Source organism: Anoplopoma fimbria, chromosome 12 (assembly GCF_027596085.1).
Source record: "Anoplopoma fimbria isolate UVic2021 breed Golden Eagle Sablefish chromosome 12, Afim_UVic_2022, whole genome shotgun sequence".
NCBI classification, from domain to species: Eukaryota; Metazoa; Chordata; class Actinopteri; order Perciformes; family Anoplopomatidae; genus Anoplopoma; species Anoplopoma fimbria.
Window position 1 is genome coordinate 21,040,005 of NC_072460.1, and position 17,470 is coordinate 21,057,474.

General features: G+C 42.1%; 1 protein-coding gene across 1 annotated transcript in view; it reads left to right on the forward strand.

Annotated features, from left to right (window-relative positions):
* Positions 1 to 17,431, forward strand: part of bltp3a (bridge-like lipid transfer protein family member 3A) — a 25,236-nt gene extending 7,805 nt beyond the window's left edge. Inside the window, exons 3-22 of the mRNA XM_054608360.1 lie at positions 700 to 862; positions 3,377 to 3,415; positions 3,651 to 3,742; positions 3,841 to 4,030; positions 4,442 to 4,582; positions 4,712 to 4,882; positions 5,795 to 5,975; positions 6,175 to 6,261; positions 7,331 to 7,501; positions 7,915 to 8,060; positions 9,321 to 9,462; positions 9,935 to 10,128; positions 10,251 to 11,449; positions 11,586 to 11,770; positions 11,860 to 11,981; positions 12,081 to 12,231; positions 12,773 to 13,038; positions 13,351 to 13,459; positions 13,632 to 13,711; positions 14,729 to 17,431. Of these exons, the coding sequence (XP_054464335.1) occupies positions 700 to 862; positions 3,377 to 3,415; positions 3,651 to 3,742; positions 3,841 to 4,030; positions 4,442 to 4,582; positions 4,712 to 4,882; positions 5,795 to 5,975; positions 6,175 to 6,261; positions 7,331 to 7,501; positions 7,915 to 8,060; positions 9,321 to 9,462; positions 9,935 to 10,128; positions 10,251 to 11,449; positions 11,586 to 11,770; positions 11,860 to 11,981; positions 12,081 to 12,231; positions 12,773 to 13,038; positions 13,351 to 13,459; positions 13,632 to 13,711; positions 14,729 to 14,845 (3,946 nt within the window). The 3' untranslated portion in view covers positions 14,846 to 17,431. The remainder of the gene's footprint in view (positions 1 to 699; positions 863 to 3,376; positions 3,416 to 3,650; positions 3,743 to 3,840; positions 4,031 to 4,441; positions 4,583 to 4,711; positions 4,883 to 5,794; positions 5,976 to 6,174; positions 6,262 to 7,330; positions 7,502 to 7,914; positions 8,061 to 9,320; positions 9,463 to 9,934; positions 10,129 to 10,250; positions 11,450 to 11,585; positions 11,771 to 11,859; positions 11,982 to 12,080; positions 12,232 to 12,772; positions 13,039 to 13,350; positions 13,460 to 13,631; positions 13,712 to 14,728) is intronic.
* Positions 17,432 to 17,470: the final 39 nt, after the last annotated feature.

Consider the following 17,470-nt stretch of genomic DNA (forward strand, 5'->3'; position numbering starts at 1 on the left):
GCTATAAAAAGACTGTGTATGTCCCAATACATGGTATGTTAAATGCAGCGTGCTCTAAAATACCAGGATGTTCCACAGCATACGGTTGCATTTTGCTGTATGAACACTTTTCTGGCTATTCTGACCAAGAATCCTCTGCACAGCGGATATTTAAGCAAGAGGGTCAAAGATCAAAATGCAAATGTTATGGCGAAGTAGTGTTTCCCAATTGAATGCATACTACGTGCAACCGTACGTACTTTGCAAGGGAGGCTGCAGCACTCAAAGTACTGCGATCTGGAACACAGTGGTGGTCTCTTCGATGCTTATGGCAAACCGCCGAAAGCAAGACAACGAGATGCAGCAGCAAAGCTACAAGAAGCAGTCATGGCTGCTATAGATGGAGACAGAAAACAAATGCAATACAAGGGGAAAGTACCTGTGGTTGAAGCCGCCTGTGAAACATCTGTACCGTATATTTTGAAACAGTCAATAAAGTTCAGTAGATAGTGAAGATAGTCTGTTTCATTACTTTATATTCATGGTAATCTGTATGGAAAAATAAAGTAAAGGAAAAAATATTATTATCATCAGCATACAATGATCATTTTGACACAGACAGATGTGATCACTGTATTTCAAAAACTACTACTTGCTTCCTCCAGATTCAGGCTGTAAGTATTCACTCTTTTTTTTTTTTTTTTTTTCTCCTTTCCTTAGGTTCACCAAGAATCTTTCCCCAGACAAGATCAACCTGAGCACGCTGAAGGGGGAGGGGCAGCTGTCAAACCTGGAGCTCGATGAAGAGGTTCTGCAGAACATGCTGGACCTGCCCACCTGGCTCGCTGTCACTCGGGTTTACTGCAACAAAGCCGCCATCAGGGTATGTTGTCGTTGAGCCGTCAGACCTGCTTTTGTAGCCGGTCTGACAGGTGAGGCTGTTTTCTAAAAAAGACTATATGAACACACAGCTGCTGCAGAAAAACCACAGAATTGATATCATTTTGGTGATTGTTGCGTAGTTTATATGCAAAACCAAACAAAGCTTTTCTGTTTATTAATGTGACGGAGCTTTTGACATTCAGAGTCCATAGAGTGGTGGAGGAAATGTGCAGTGGCAGTACCACGCAGATTAGCACTACTGGGACCGTTGTGGTACTTCAGAGCAGCACTGCTTGTTGGTGATAGAGAGACACGCTATGATTCAGAGGGACACAAAAGGCCAGAGGCTACAGTGATCCTGAGATAAAATGGCTGGTGTGCATTGAGCTGTTATGACGGTCGGTTTGTGTTCCCAAATAATCCCGTAATACGACATAGATCGTAATAATATTCATATAATTGCTACAATATTTGTTTATTATACACATTAATTACATTTTTTCACATCTTGGAAATCAGTTTTTCCTCGACTCTCCTTCAAATGCATCTTTAAAGTTGGAAGCAAACATTTCTCTATCATTTGAGAACAGTATTGCATAATATTATATATGTAGTTATGTGTATTGATGCCTGCAGCTGTACAGTATGATGCAATTACTGGCCGGAATATACTAACTCAGCCACATCATCATTCACAGCCTCACCAGGTATATTTAGGATTTTTTCCACGTTTCCATGACTTATTTTGTAACATTCTCTTTTAAACTTTATCTAATCTATGAGGTTTGTGTTGTCGCCAGCAGTCAACAGAGTGGCTGCTGAGAAAAAAAACTTCTCTTTGCATCTGTTACTGGAATTCACTTGCTCTGTTGCTCTTTTTCCTATTTTTAGACATTCCCCAGGCTAACCTCTCTTTTAAAAAGCTCCATTATGAAGCCCAAAATATTTTTTTTAACCATTAGTCTATACAAGGCTGTTTATCAGATGATTTATTTTATGAATTAAAATTGTATTTTTAGAAGTTTCACTCCCCTTTCCCACCCTCACCACAGTCCTTCTAAACCACCCTCAGTCAGTCGGTGGGAGGATTGTTCAATCCACCACTTATGTTCAGACTGAAAAAGCTCAACAACTATTGCGTGGATTGACATGGTTGTTCTGTACTGACGCTCATGGTTTCCAGAGGATGACTCCTACTTACTTTATTGACCTTGACTCACCACACAGTCAACGATTGACTTTGTCCAATACTTTGGTTTATGACAAGTACTGTAAAATCAAAAGACACTCCTTGTCAGCCTCAGCTGTACTTTGTGTTAAGTGCTAATTAGCATGTTAGCATGCAAAACTAAAATCTTCAACATGGTAAATGTTCCACCTGCTTTACATCAACATAATACATAGCATTTAGCTCAAAGTACAGCTTAGCAAATATGCCTGCATGGCTGTAGACTCTTAGTCTTTTTGACCTTGACCTACATTTGAAACTGTATTAAGGCTGCAACAAAAAGAAAGCAAGAAATGCAGGAATTCTCCATATTTGAGAGGCCGAAAACATCATTATCTGCTATTTTTTTTTCATTAAAAATGACTCAAACAATTCATCGATTAATAAAGAAGTTGCCGATTCTTTTTCTTTCTATCCACTAATGGATTAGTCTCCTAGTCACTGCAGCTCTAAACTCTACCAATGTCAGAAATCTCTTGGATTTGCTTTAAACTACTGTTGAACTTGTCTTCAAGACAGAATTCTAGTGTTGGAATCTACATCTACAGACATCTACAGACACAACATCAGTTTTCATTTCCATGCAAATAATACACTTCTCCTCATTTTCCTGCAACCAACAATAATCACAGGGAGCATCACTGCTTTAAACTATTCACAGCTCGAAGGCTCTCGACTGTCTGAAGCTCGATGCAGATCAAATGGAAATTCCTGTCAAAGGTCTTTGATATTGTAAACGCAGTATTTACTAGCCATTGTGATTCATTAACCCAAAATGATGTCGAACACAGCAAAAGGCCTTGGTGTTTCTTTTGACAGTACTGTTAAAACAGTGATGCAGCCATGTTCCTTTAAAACATGCGTACATCATTACAATCAAAGCATTCCTTCCTTCAGAGGCCATCTATGCATTCCAGCCATCCGCATATCCACATGTGTAAACTCATATTCATAGGCTGGTAATCTTTTCTGTAATCTTTTGTTGGAACTTTTAGTCTTCTTATAATCCTTCATAATTATTTGAAATGGCATTAATAATGGTATAACATCATTTTTTTTGTATGTTCTTTTTTCTTTCTTTGTTACTTAGTTGATGTCTGAGGTTGATATTTGATTTATTGAGCAGAAATGACAGCCCTTATATGAAATATTACAGCGTGGCAGCACTCGCGTCACGTTGCAGGAGCTTGATGTTCTCTGTGCACACAGTGGATGATAAACAGCGCAGAATGCTGTGGCGAGTGTTTGTGACTGACTGTGGACCTCGCTGTCCTCTTTCTTTTTCAGATACAATGGACAAAGTTGAAAACAAGCCCCATCTGTCTGGTAAGAAAGATGTTGTTGTTGTTTCTCCTTCTCTAAAGTTCTTGCCCATGTGTGCAGCACTAAGCTTCTCCCTTCCTGTTTTCATCCAAAAATAACTCTTAATGACCCGACTCTAGCAGTGCCCTGCATAGTAATTTTACCGTTTTGTTACACTTTTGCTCCAAAGGTTGTGCTCTCTGTTTAGTTATCATCTGTAAATCTTAGTTTACTTCTCTATCTATCCATGTTCATGCAGTTCTTGGATAAGGTAGAGGTAGAAATGAGGACATGTGAGGAGCCACGTCCCCCTAACGGCCCGTCTCCTATAGCTATAACAGCAGGCCAGAGGTAAGCCTGCATACATCTTGTGTTGGCCGACATATCTGTGTGTTTTAATACTACATGCCACGTCATTTACACGGGGAACATTGCACTGTATCCCGCAGCGAGTACGGCTTTGCAGAGAAGGTGGTGGAGGGCATGTCTGTCAGGATCAACTCCATCACCATCAAGGTGCAGGCTCGGGCCTTCCACGCCTCCTTCGAGCTCTGGCAGTTACAAGGCAACAGCCTCAACCCCAAATGGCAGCACAGTGACCTCCGCTACACCCGCGTCACCGACCCAAAGAGAGGAGAGGTACAGTAGGGCACGCTTTAGCTCCGCCTGCTCACCTGGCTTTAACCCTGCTCTGCCTGGAAGTTGTATGTAATGCTCAGCTGAATACAGTGTTTAACCAAAAGAACAGCGTGTGCTCATTAGGCTTGGACTAAATCGTTTGATAAAGTCAATTGTTTTGTTCTTTAGTCGCTGCAGGGACTATATATTGAGATGAACGACCTCTCTGAATGAGCTCTTTTAATTCACTTAAAAGGAATTGCCTCCGTTTTTCTTTCTCTGAGCGCGTAATAAAAACCATTGGCCTTGCCACCCTGATACTACTGATACTGATTCAATGGAGCAGACGGAACATGGTGTGTTTTTTGTCTCTTGATTTTTGTGTAATTTAATCGTAGCTGAATGGTTTGATCAGTTTCTTGTTTCAATCAGGTTTTGACATTCAAAGAAATAAACTGGCAGAGCCTACGAATCGAGGCGGACGCCATCGAGGGTGACGACCAGGACCTCGGTAGCACGCCATTACGCCTGATCACCAACCAGGGACGCATTCGCATCGCTCTAAAACGCAGAGTAAGACTGCATGTCTGCCATTCATACACTATTCTGTCATAGAATTGTTTCAAAATCACAATCTTGACCTCATCTAAATCGTTAATTATCTGTCATAAATCAAGTTAAATTCCTAATTATTTTATCCAGATAAAGGACTGTAACGTGCTGGCATCCAAGCTGCTTTTCATTCTGGACGACCTGTTGTGGGTGCTGACGGACTCTCAGCTCAAAGCCATCATCCATTACGCCAAATCCCTCAGCGAGGCCATGGAGAAGTCGGCCCAGCAGAGGAAGAGCAGGACTGCTGAATCCCTGCAGGTCTGCCTCCTTTCTGCTCATAAATGTTTTGACATCAGTGTGAAGAACAATACTAGTATTATGTGTTGAAGTGTAACTAGAGACTTCATATGTTGAAAGGAAATTGTAGGCCATTGTTAACCTTAAAACATAAATTCATCTGAGGTCATCCCTCTCAAGAATTATTGTTTGTGCATCATTTTTAAACGATATCATATTTGGTATTGAAATTACAATAGGCATTTTGACTTGTTATTGTAGTAAAAGCACAAGACTTTCGTGGCTCGTTTATATTCAAGTGTATCAGTAAGCCGTGACGCTGTACCAGGACCCTGAATGTTGTATATGATAATATTGTGTCCAGCAACTCTTGAATCAGGCTTCTGTACAGTTATGGTTACAGACTCTTTCTGCTCCCTACACTTGTTTTTTGCTTGTAATTCAATTGCCAAAATTGAATTTTATTTATTTTTTCTATTATTTCTTTCTTTTCTTTCTTTCTATACCGTGTTTCATTTTGTTATCCTGATTTATTTTGGCTATGATCATCATACAGTGAAAATCTGATATTGTGACAGCCCTACTCTGACTAGTATGATACATTTTGTCTATTTCTGCCGCCTTTTAAGCATTTATTTTTGTCTTTCTTCAACACCTTTTAAATGGTCTTAGCCAACATGCATGGTATATTGTTTTCAGGATAAACTCAGCATTAAGTCGGATTTATCATTTTATTAATTTAACAAAGTATGAAGCAGTCAAGAACCCTAAATACAAGAGAAATGACCCAATAACACAAAAGGTTTTCCTACTGGTTATCAATCATCATGGCTCCGAATTCTAAGATTGATAGACAGAATCTTCTCTTGACAACACAAATACTCAAGAACACGATCTTGGTCATTTAGATGTTTGAGCTCTTCTGTGTTTTAGACTGCTCCTCCGTCGCCTGGCCTCCATAACCTTTGGACGGAGACCCCACAGACCCCGACTGGCACCCCCAGCAACATGAGTCAATTCTTTGATCTCTATGATGTGAAGGAGTCTTCTTACCACACCTTCATATCCCGCTTGGACTTACACATATGCAACGACAGCTCTTCAATGGATGATGGTTAGTTGGAAATAACACGCTGTGTGCAAAAAATGACAAAAAACATGCAGCCTTCATTGACTTGTAACTAACGTGTATGGTTGCTGTTTCACTTCAGCATAAAGCCACAATAATCCCTAAAATACATTGAAGTACTTAGCATTTGTAAGTTAATTACTGTCATGATGGTTTTTAACAGCTAGCATGTGATATTTCACAGATGAGGCCCCCCCACCGGGCGTACAAGGTGCCATGCAGCTGACATTCAGGAAGCTGGGTTTCGACTACTACCCCGTCCACAGACCTGGTGAGTGTGACGACGAGTCCTTTCTCTGACTATAATTCTAGCATAGTTCGCCCAGAGGCTCTGGCCAGCTCCCACTTTAACCACAGCATTCATTCAGGACCGGCTGTGAGGAGGATTTACTGCTCAAGCAGACTAATGGACGGGGAGAGAGCCATGACTCTTTGTGGAATTCTTGAAAGGTAGAAAGTAGAGCAGCAGAGTTGCTTCAAGAGCTGTTTATGGTCAATTAAACACAGTTTGAAAAGAGCTTTTTTTTTTTGCTTCTCTGTTTAATTACAAATAAAAAAAAATACCTTGTAGACAGAAGGGGTCCCCCCACCTTTTTCTGTTTTATCGGTTTGTCGGGTGTTACAACCAAATATATATGCGTGTTAAAAAAAGATTAAATGTTTATCTCGCTCCCACTGCAATACTCTTTATACATGACTTTTCACCTGCTGGAGTAGTGTTGTGTGGCTCGTATTGGCTAAATAGAAGAGTTTGAAGCTTCATTCTTAACCTTGACATTCAAATTTAAATTGTTATTAATACCTTAGTCCTCAAAGTGTCCTTATAGCGTTAATTCTGAGCACACAACTTTTTTAAGAGGGCTCCAAGGTTTTTGTGCGAACGTTCCAAGCACTTCTAGTTGCAATTTTAAGACGTTGAAACTTCTATTCCTCCACTTTGTGATCAAAAGCAACAAAAGGTTTATCACACTGACGGGGTACACATTGTGTGCTTGTGACTGTAGTAACATATATTTGCAGCTTCATTCAAAGCATTCACAAGAAGTGTTCAATGTAAATGAATTAATGCAATTTTCACAAATAGTCTATAAATTTATATGTTTATTATTCCAATTTTATTTAAAACATTTCCTCACACCACCTAGCAAATACTTCACCTCCCTGTATTTGGCTGGTCCACAGCCTAATAGTTCGGGACCCCTGATAGATAGCATAATTATAAGACCATAGATCCAGCTTTGAAAGGTGGATGGATGTCAGGTTTTCTTCAGAGGAAATCAGTTTTAGGCCTAGAATGGTTGCTCAATCATAACTGCCCTTTTGCTGCTGCTTTCTCACAGCTGATGGATGTCGACACTGGGAACGCCACAGTGGAGCCATGGAGGCTCAGGCCCAGTGGGCTGGGAAACTGCTGCAGGAGTACCAGCGGAGAGCAGAGGCTTCTGGGTTCCCTGGGCCACACACCGAGGGGCCCCAGGCAACCAAGGAGTCCTCTGCAAAGACAGCTCAAGGTACGAGTGCTGAATTAAAATCCAAGATTTGTCTTGTTATAGGGCATCTATTTCTTTTGAGACAGCTGAACATGGATACAACTACACAGATTAATACTCAGAATACTTCATCAAAACAGCTAAAATTAACTAAAACACAATCAACAACTGTGTAATGAAGTAAAACATGTTCCTCTTTGGCTTCATTACAAAACAAAATACCACTCAGGAGCAAAAAGGAAACTATGACCCCACACACATCAACACATGGCTCAGTCACAGCAACATTTTTATGATAAGAAAGACACAAATACTAATCTGTAAAAAAAATCTCTGAACATTAGTCTCATGAACTAGGAAGCAGACCTGCTCTGCCCTAAGTGAATCATGTCTGCTTGTGACAAAGTGTTTTCTCTCTCATTCACGTGCTTCAGACGGACAGTCCAGCCCGAAGTCCAGCCCCTCTGACACGGAGCAGGCATCCAGCAGGAACACATCCACGGCTCCTCCGGGGTCGTCACTGAAGAGGCTGCGATCCAGCTGTGTGGTGGTCAGGATGGATGACGTGGACATTCACCAGGCAAGATTCAATGATCCACTGATTCGATTAACCTGCTCTACCAGAAGCCTTACTTCAATAAACGGACTGAGGGACATCTGTTCTTCAGAGGGAAGCAGTCAGGCAGTACCTCTGACAAGACCAGAAGTCGCTTTGCATTTAGAACATTTTAGCAGTGACAAACGCTATTTATATTGAGGAAATGGGAGTTTATAATTGTCACATTCTAATTGGAACCAATCCACCTCAAGCCACATCACTGTAGATCTATAGTAGATCATAAAACAGGGACAATATAAACAACTCCCTTATTATCTCCTAAAGAAATCACAGAAAAAATGATATTCTCACACGTTACCACCAGCTTCCTACTATGGATCATGACATAACTGCTTACAGTTGTTACCATGTGTAGTAGAAGTACAGTTCTTGGAAAGTGTGTATCTAAAGCATGTGATTAGTTGATTAACCGATGTGGCAACAAAGTGCTTTAAGCCTTTTTATTGCCGACAACAGGCATGATGAAGATGATGCCTGAGTGAGGGGACGTTTCTCAAACACACTGGGACACACATGATTATTCTTGAGGAAAATAAATGTGTTTATATTATTGTCTACTACAAAACTGTAGCTACATGGCTAGCTGACATGTGTGGCAGTGTTCTCATCAATTCAGTTAGCTCACACCAGATAAAGGGCGTGTTAAATTAGCAGCCCTGCAGGCACCTGCCTGACAGGCCTTACAAATGGAACAAAAGTCTCTTTCAGACGAGCCATCTGATATGTGATGTTGATTTTTGTTATATTAAAAGCTGTGTTAGAAATGACGCACTCACAACCTCTGCTTTACGTGCCAGTAAAATACGTGGCTGCTTCTGTGCATTTCTTCTGAGATTGAGAAACCCCCTGCCATTTCAACTTACACAAACACACACACACACACACACACGCTGGTTGTGCAATTTCACTCTGGACATTCCACTTTTCATCATGAAAGAACGTTACACTTTCAGGTCTATTTTAAGTTCAAAACACTTGTAGTTCCCTATTTGATGGAAAGAGAGACACCAAGGGAAAATGATTGCCGTGTCTGGGTCTCCACCTCAGGTTTATGACAGGAAGTCACTGACATTCAAGCTCAAACTTGTGCTTTTGTTGAGTAACTTAGTTCCATTTCTTTGTTTATTATTGTGTCTTTAAAGAAGCAGATAAATGCTGAATCACATCCCATATTTAGTGACATTTCCACCACTGTTCTAACTTCTGCCCCTCAACATTCAGGTGTCTACGAGAGGCCGTCAAAACAAGAAGACCCGCTCTTTATTATCCTGCAACCGTAAAGCTCTGCATTTGCCGGACAACGTACCAGCAATTCATCTGCAGTTCACTGAATACTACTTTCCTGACAACCCCAATTTTTCAGGTATCATGTATGAAAACATATTCAACCATTTAGTTTTTTTTCTTTCTCAAGTTTAGATTTTTGAATGACAATGAGCAATGTATGACAGTCTGCTTTACTCACATAATGTGTCTTTAAAATTATTTCTATTTTATTTTAAATATATTTTCTGTGCTTATTTTTTTTGTTAATGATTTTATTTATACTTTTTACATTTAGTACATACACAGGACATGGAACACACAATACAATAACGCATAATAACTGAAAAACGGGTCCGGAAACAAATGCAAAGCCGTCTACCAACAGCAATATTCGTAAGGATGCTGCACCTTCTGGGTAGACGGTTATAGAAAAAAAAAAAAAATAATAATGCATACACAAACATATAACATAAAACATAATTTACATGAAAAACATGAAATAAAATAAATAAAACGTACCTTGGTACATTAACATGACAGAATCTCTCACCTTGTATTCCTTCCTCCAGTGCCCACGTCAAACCTGTATGCCCAGATGAATAGCCTCCAGCTCTGTGTGGACCCAGCCAGCGTGTTGTGGATCAATCTGTTTTCCAGAGGCCTGCTGCACACCCTGGACCAGGTCAAAGCTTTCTACCATTTGCAAGACAGCAGCAGGGCTGAAGAGCATGTCGACATCCGCATGGATGCCGCTCAGCTCAAGGTGAACTGTTTTTAAATAGTAGTGTTTTCTTTTTTACAATTTAAAATAGATTTGTGTAGCCCGTTTTTGTAAAATGATTGTTGATGTGACTGTTTTTTTTTTTTTTTTATTCCTTTCTATAGTTAATCATCCCCTTGGATTCTTCCATATTGGACCATCCGGAGCGTCCTCAGTCCCTCTCTGTTACTGTTCCCCAGATGGTTCTCAGTAACACTCGCCTCTGCCCTCATGGCTCCAGAGCTGACCTCAACGGCACCTTTAACAAGTTCGCCGGCTGCCCTTTCTTCCAGCACACCCCTCCCTGCCCCTACCCCAGAGACCAGAGTGCCTTCCAGCCCATCCCGTCCACCTTCCTCCAGCACTCCAAAGAGACTGAGCCCCAACCTCTGGACAGAAAGCAGCTGCGTTCCCAGGATGTCTGGTCTCTCAGTCTGTCCCGTGTGACCCTAGGTTTTGATGGAGCTCGGCGATTCCCCAAAGGCGGAACCCAACCTTTTGTTGAGCCCTTCGCCATGTCTGTGTGGATTTGTCAGCCCTCTGCCTTTAGAAACGGATCACCGTCTTCCTCCTCCAGTCCCAGCGGAGACCACCAGCCTTCCTCAGAGCAGGAAGATGCTTCGCTTGCCTCCATCCACTTCTTGGCCCACACCATCACCCCGGTGAAGATGTGGCTCAACCACTACCAGTACGTAGCCCTGCTGAGGATGAAGGACTCCATGGCTCGGTTGGGCGCAGAGCTGGGCCGGGATCTACGAGATGTCAAGCAGGCTCGCGGCCAGAAGACAAAACCTGCTACGGTTTGCCTCGCCCTCCTGGTGGACTCTGCGGAACTGGGTCTCCTGTTGCCACCAGTGTGCACAGAGCCTGAGGAAGAAGTCCCCCACACCCCCGAGACAGACAGCCCCAGCATATCAGACTCTGACATCTCCCCCACTCATCACTCTGCAGTGCTGGAGGACAGCGGGTTAGAAAACGGCATCTCCTCCATCAATACTGTCTCTGGGTACGATCAGGATGAGGTGGTGGAGGAGGCGTGTGAGGCTGTGGAGGTGTTGGGAGGGGACGGTTTGACACAGGAGGACACCCCGGCCCTGTCTCCTCCACTCTCACCTGGACACTCCACCGTCCTCTCCCGCGAGCTGTCAAACTTCAGCCTGGAGGGAGAGCTGTCCAGCGCCATCAACGTCACCAAGGATGCGACCAAAGATGCCTTCAGTGCCTCGCTGGACCTGACCAAAGGGGCTTTTTCAATAACGAAGGACGCCTTCAGCATGCTGAGTCGTGGCTCCGGCATGAGCAAACTGTTCAGTACGCAGGCAAAGTAAGTGGCTAGTGCTCTCCTGCTGTGCTGCTGGCAACATCATAGTGTGTGTGTGTCTGGAGCCCATGCTGGGCACCACATGCTTTTACTGGCTGTCCCTCAGAAACTGTGTGTTTGTGTGTGTGTGTGTTCATAGGGAACAGGTCCAGCGTTCAGAAGAGTCCTCCCCGTCTCTGGCTGCCAGCCTGCGCCATCAATCCATGAAGCAGTCGCCTTCCCAGCATTCCTTTGACAGTGCCATCTTGGACGGCAGCCTTCCTGATGAAAATCTCTCCGTGGACAGCGATCTCAGTGACAATTTTGTCGTCCTCATGGACTCGGGTGCTTAAAACACGACAAAGTTTCAAAAGCAATTTCTCTGAAAGTACACAGGTGGTGACATCTACTATAAGTTTGTCTCTTGTTTCCAGAGTCGGGCTTGGAGTCCATGCGACCCAACAACACTCCTGCAGCTCCTGGTACAGAGGGAGGTTCATCAGCGGACCTCAGCAGCTCTCTGTCCCAGAGCATTGAGGACATTTCTCAGGATATGGTGGGTTACTATGCTCATTTTGCAGATGTCATGGATAGATTGGTTCTGCCAGTGTAGCTGCAAAGTAATATTTACGTGTGACTTTAATGTGATGTCCAGTCCTCAGTGTTGCTGCTGATCCTGAGTGGAACAGCCTGTACCATAGAAGTGAAGGGAGAAGATCAAGTAGTCGCTGTAGAAGCTCAGAATCTGAGCCCTGTGCAGATGGGAAATATCAAAGTATCAGACCTGCTGGCCGGCCTCGTACAAGGTAACTTGGATTATTGTTGCTGTTTGTTTCTTCTTTTACTCTTCATATGCAACACACATCTTTTTTATAATCGACTAATCAATGGGATGCTATTCATATTCTAGAAAATGGGTTATAAAAAGGTGGATAAGTTTAAGAAAAAGGTAAAAATAAATCTTAATCAATCTTGGTCAATTGTCTTCTTTGACATCTTTAAGTTTGGTTCAATTTACCAACATATACGTATTTATATGACAACAAAAAAAAATCTGATTTGAGCTACATATTGATTGATATATAATCCAGCAGTTTCAAGCAAACTATTCATCACAAATGTCAGAGTTTAACAATTTCTAGTTGAGCCATGTAATCCCGAGACATTTTCACCACATCTCGCTTGTTGTGTAACGCCTCTAAATCAGAAGTTAGTCACTACATGTCAGCACATTGTCTCAGCTGAAAAAATGGACCTGATGAAGTTACCGTGTATAAAGCAGGTTGGAATTCATTGCAGTGTAAAGTGTCCGTTTTAAAAATGTACTTCCTCCTTTTGTTTCTGCAGCTCCAGGCGGACCAGTCCCTAAGCCGGATAGACCGGGTACCAGGGCCTCTCCAGCAGTGTGCATGCGAGCAGAAACGGGTCCGTCTGCAGCCCGACACTCCGCTTCGGCCGAGTCTTCGGGCTTTTTGGACATCAGATTGCAAGACTGCCAGGCCCAGTTGTTAGCCTCCACCGTGGCCAACATTGGTCCTTTTCTGGAGGACGAGTTTAGTGCTGATGGTCAGCCGATGAAGTTACATATGAGAAACATCACCATCACTTTGAAGGTGGGTTGTTGATACTGTCTGTGTATGATTATGTAAAGTAGGAAATATTTAATGACTTTAGTCACAGAACTATACACATAGATTGGATGTAAGCATATTTTTCTAACTTTTGAGGATAATCAGCTCTGTGAATAAAAACATCAACTACTTTTTAATTTATTTTAAGTATATATACCCTGGACTTATTGTAACGCCGGGGCAATACTGAGCGGATTATCCTGCTGAATGTTTGAATTTGAGCTTTGGACAGACTGTAATTGCAGTAAAAGGAGATATGTGGTTCATTGTCAGGATCCCTTTTGTTTCTTTCAGGACGACAGCCCTAAAATCTACCCGACGGCCCCCCAAGCTGTCCCGGCCTCGTTCGTTGTAGATCAGCTGCTCCTCGAGCGCTGTGACGATGGCATCATGAGGCTCAGAGGTGAGTAAGAAAATAACTTTTTTGTTAACTCCTCCGTATTGTGGATACACCCAAATATCAGCAAGATCATGAAGCGTAAAACCACAAGCACTCCAGCTCACAACATCTGCTGTAGTGTCTTTGCAGAAAGATGAACAGAAAGTAGTCATAGCCATTTCCTTTCTGTTTGCAGCTGAAGGTACAGACCCCCATCAGGCCTCAGCAGGTGTTCCTGTTTCTGGCCCTTCCTGCTCTGTTCAGCAGCAGCCCGAGGTAGGGGAGAACAAACAGTACAATATACTCTAAATGCTTCAGCTTCACATGTCTACTTGGCTACTATGGCTACTTTTTCCCCACTGGCTGACTACTTCATAACCCTGTGATGATTCCTATTTATTTAAGTATATAGCACATTGTCATATGATATTAAGCTATCACATTTCTTCTGTTATTTCAGGTAGCTCTTTCTTTTTTTCAATGCATACGAGTTTGAGTCCCTGTGTACATATAAATATTTTCCAGGCACATTACTTAAAGAAATTTACATTAATTGTTGTACACTGTTGATTTTATTACACACACATCCATGGTAATGTTATGGTTATATACATGTAAAGCCATAAACCTCACAAGGTATTATCTACTAGATTATAGGCCCCATTTTGAAAATACGAGTATGTAGTTATGGATAATTATCCCGCAGACTCTTTCCACACCCAAAACAATTACAGGAAGCAAAAAAACAAAATCCCCAAATACAAAGTACATGACCTCAGTGGTTGTCTTGTCTTTATCACAATCACAGCTTAGGGAGTCAACAAACAAAAGGACCTCTTTGTTTAGTGTTGTAGTGTGTGTGTGTGACTGTCAAGTGTAAGATTTATAATCAGTGTGAAATCAAGATAACGCCTGTAAACAAATGTAGTGGCTATCAAAATGAAAATCAACACTGAACCAACCCCGCGGCTGCCTGTAGCTCTGTGTTACGACACTTTCACAGGGTCAAGTCAAGACATTCAAGCCTCAGTTAAGAGTTACAGGTTCTACTCGTGTTTAAATCTGCAGTTATCCTCTCTGTCTATGTTAAACACAGCTGTAATACCGGCGTCCTGTTACTGGTCAGCTCTAAGATACACAACACAGAGACGTGTCAGTACACAGGGTTGCGTAATGGTATTGTAATTACACCTGTTGCTGTCCGGCAGAATCTGATACCCGCCCCACTTGGCGTGCAGCACCTCGCCAAAGCGTGCATCAGCCGGAACTAACCAGTCCAATAATGCGTTACAGAGACAACCCCTGGAGTCCCAGCTCTCTGATGCCCAGGCCGCTCTCACCCAGGCCCTCGGTGACAGAGAGCGCCTCCTTCTGGAAGTCAGGAAGCACGACCCCACGTTCACCCTCTGAGCCTCTCTTGTCCCTTTCACCCTTTTCGAACCTGCTGCGTCACTGCGCCTGCTTTGGGGAAACGGTGATGGGACGTATCAGGCTGAATGTCAGGAACCAGCAAGACTCAGTAAAAGCATGTCTGCACAGTGGACGTGTGCGGGGGAAAAAAAGAAGATGATTCCAAGTTGTGGCTTTGGATCGCTTCCCACCATAATCACACTGGTCATGATATTACAAAAGAGCCCCTATAGCAATTATATAAAAAGGGGGAGTCGAGTGAATTAACTTAAAGCTACATTTATGGTACTCCTTTTTATCTGGCAGTCTAGATACTCCTCACTGCTGTAACACAAATGATCCTGGTCATTTCTCATCCAAATCCATGTAGACAGTAAACTCATTGTGTGGTGTTTTTTTTTTTAGTGTTTTGTCACCCAGCATGCACGGTTTAATATCACCAAGGCTTTAATTCTCTCCAGTTCATTATTTGTGTTTCAGAATTGAGCACATGCCAAAAAACCTCCTCTTATCATGCACTGACACTGCCAGACAGCTGCTAGTCCATCAGCCGCTCCCTCTACACAACATAACTTAATGTCCAGCATGCTTTGTGAACAGTGCTTATTAACATGTAGCACATTTACAGATAGACGAGTCATGAAGCTAATAAGACTTATTAACGTAGATTACTCCCGTTAGGTGTGTGTGTGTGTGTGTGTGTGTGTTCCTTTTCATTTCAAAGTATTATGACAATATTATCAGCTGTTACTTGTTGAAAATGTGAAGGGAAAACAATGCACTTTTTATTTTATTTTAAAAGAAGTAGAAGTACACTGCTTTCACGGAGAGACGGATGCATCTCACTTTCCACCTTAGTTGCTTTATCACCAGGGAAGAATGGTTACACTCTCTTATCAAGTTCTCACTGTTTCTAAAAAAAAAAAGTGGGTTGAATCATTCCCCAGCGTCGTCTGTCGTTTGAGATGTGAAACGTTGATCATGTTTTATTTGTACTGTAGAACAATGTGCTCTGTGGTCGAACCTCCACTGGAGACGGACGTGTCTTTTGGATCTCTCCCCCGACGGTGGAGAACAGTGTGCACAGTAGCTCCAGAATTGAAATGGGGTTAGTCTTTTCACTCGAACTCTCTGGTTTAAAAGAGGTTTGGGATCATATACCACCAACCAGAGTAATGTATAATACTTGATCTCCTTAAAACTTGTTTTGTAGTTTGCAAGGAAACATCTCAGACTGCTAGTGTTATTACCTCTGAGCACATTCACCATGTATAGTATAGAGTTCATGCACTGACATGTGTAGATTCATTTAGATTAGTCAAAGTGTGTTTTTTGTTGTTACTTTACAGTGTCTTGAAGCCATATCAATCAAAGAAGATGACATTTTAAAGAGCAGCGGTACTGATAATGTTTGCACACACAGTGTGTCATGTAAATGACCAAATTCACGACAAAAAAGTGAACTTTGTCAGCGGGTTAAATCCTGATCTGCTGCAGATTTGATCTATCAGACCAGTTGCCATTTAAAATGTCTGTCACTTTCTTTTTTCTATGCATGGATCCCAACAATGATGGATTTGTTCATCAAAAAGACTGTTGAACAGTGTAACATTCATTGTATGAATACTTTTGTGGAACAACCCAGTCAGCTACATTTTACATACAAATGTTCTTTTGTTAAATCTGTGGTTTAGAGTGTTGCCTGTGGAGGTATGTTATCTGTGTGAATGGTTGCAGAGCTGTTACAGCCCCCATTCATCTTTCATGATTGTCCCACTGTGTGCTTGGGAGACCCCTGGTGGCTGAACACGTCAGAGCAGTCGATATTTAAAACATCTTTTCTTTCTTGACTCTGGCTGCCTTGTTAGCTACGAATGACAAATTTTCATTCAAAAAGAGGAATGTCAAATATTTAAGCAATAGAAAGACAGCTTTGGTTAAAACCAAAAACATTACAAAGAACGATAACACTACACGTCTTTGATGTGGAATTCTTCAATGTTCAATATGACCAACGTCAAAGAAAAGTGATTTACCGGTCTACCAGGTTTTCCCCTCATCTGCATGTGTACTCAACACATCCTAACTATTAGTGTAATAATGCAGACATACTGCCATTTAACCTCAGTATAACTTAGTTGTGATCTCAGCTTTTGATGGTTTTGTATTTGCATGGCCTTAGTAGACAAAAAAATACAGCGGTACAAAGTCGGGCTTCCTATGCTGGATGCAACATGTAACTGTAGATCCAGTTTATACCCCCACCTCGATCCACCCTCTCCTCTGTCAGGCCTCACTGTTAAGTAGCATCCCTGTTCTGCTGACAAACCGGTGCTCTGAGTTCCATCAGGTCCATAAAGATGCAAGAAGGAAGAGATGGATGGAGAATGAAGCAAGACTCACTTCAACCTGGCAAAATGTTGCCACTGAAAGCAGATGCATGTACCGAGGCATTGTTGCATAGTTTATGCCTTGTGAATTACTTGCACTTGTGTGATAAATTCACTGGAATTTGCACTTGTTTTGATGTAAATCAGTATTTTTGTCAGTTGTGTAGTTTTTTTGTATTGTCTTTATCACCTAATTGAGACTAATATAAAATTGGTTCTGTGAACCAAAGCTAGT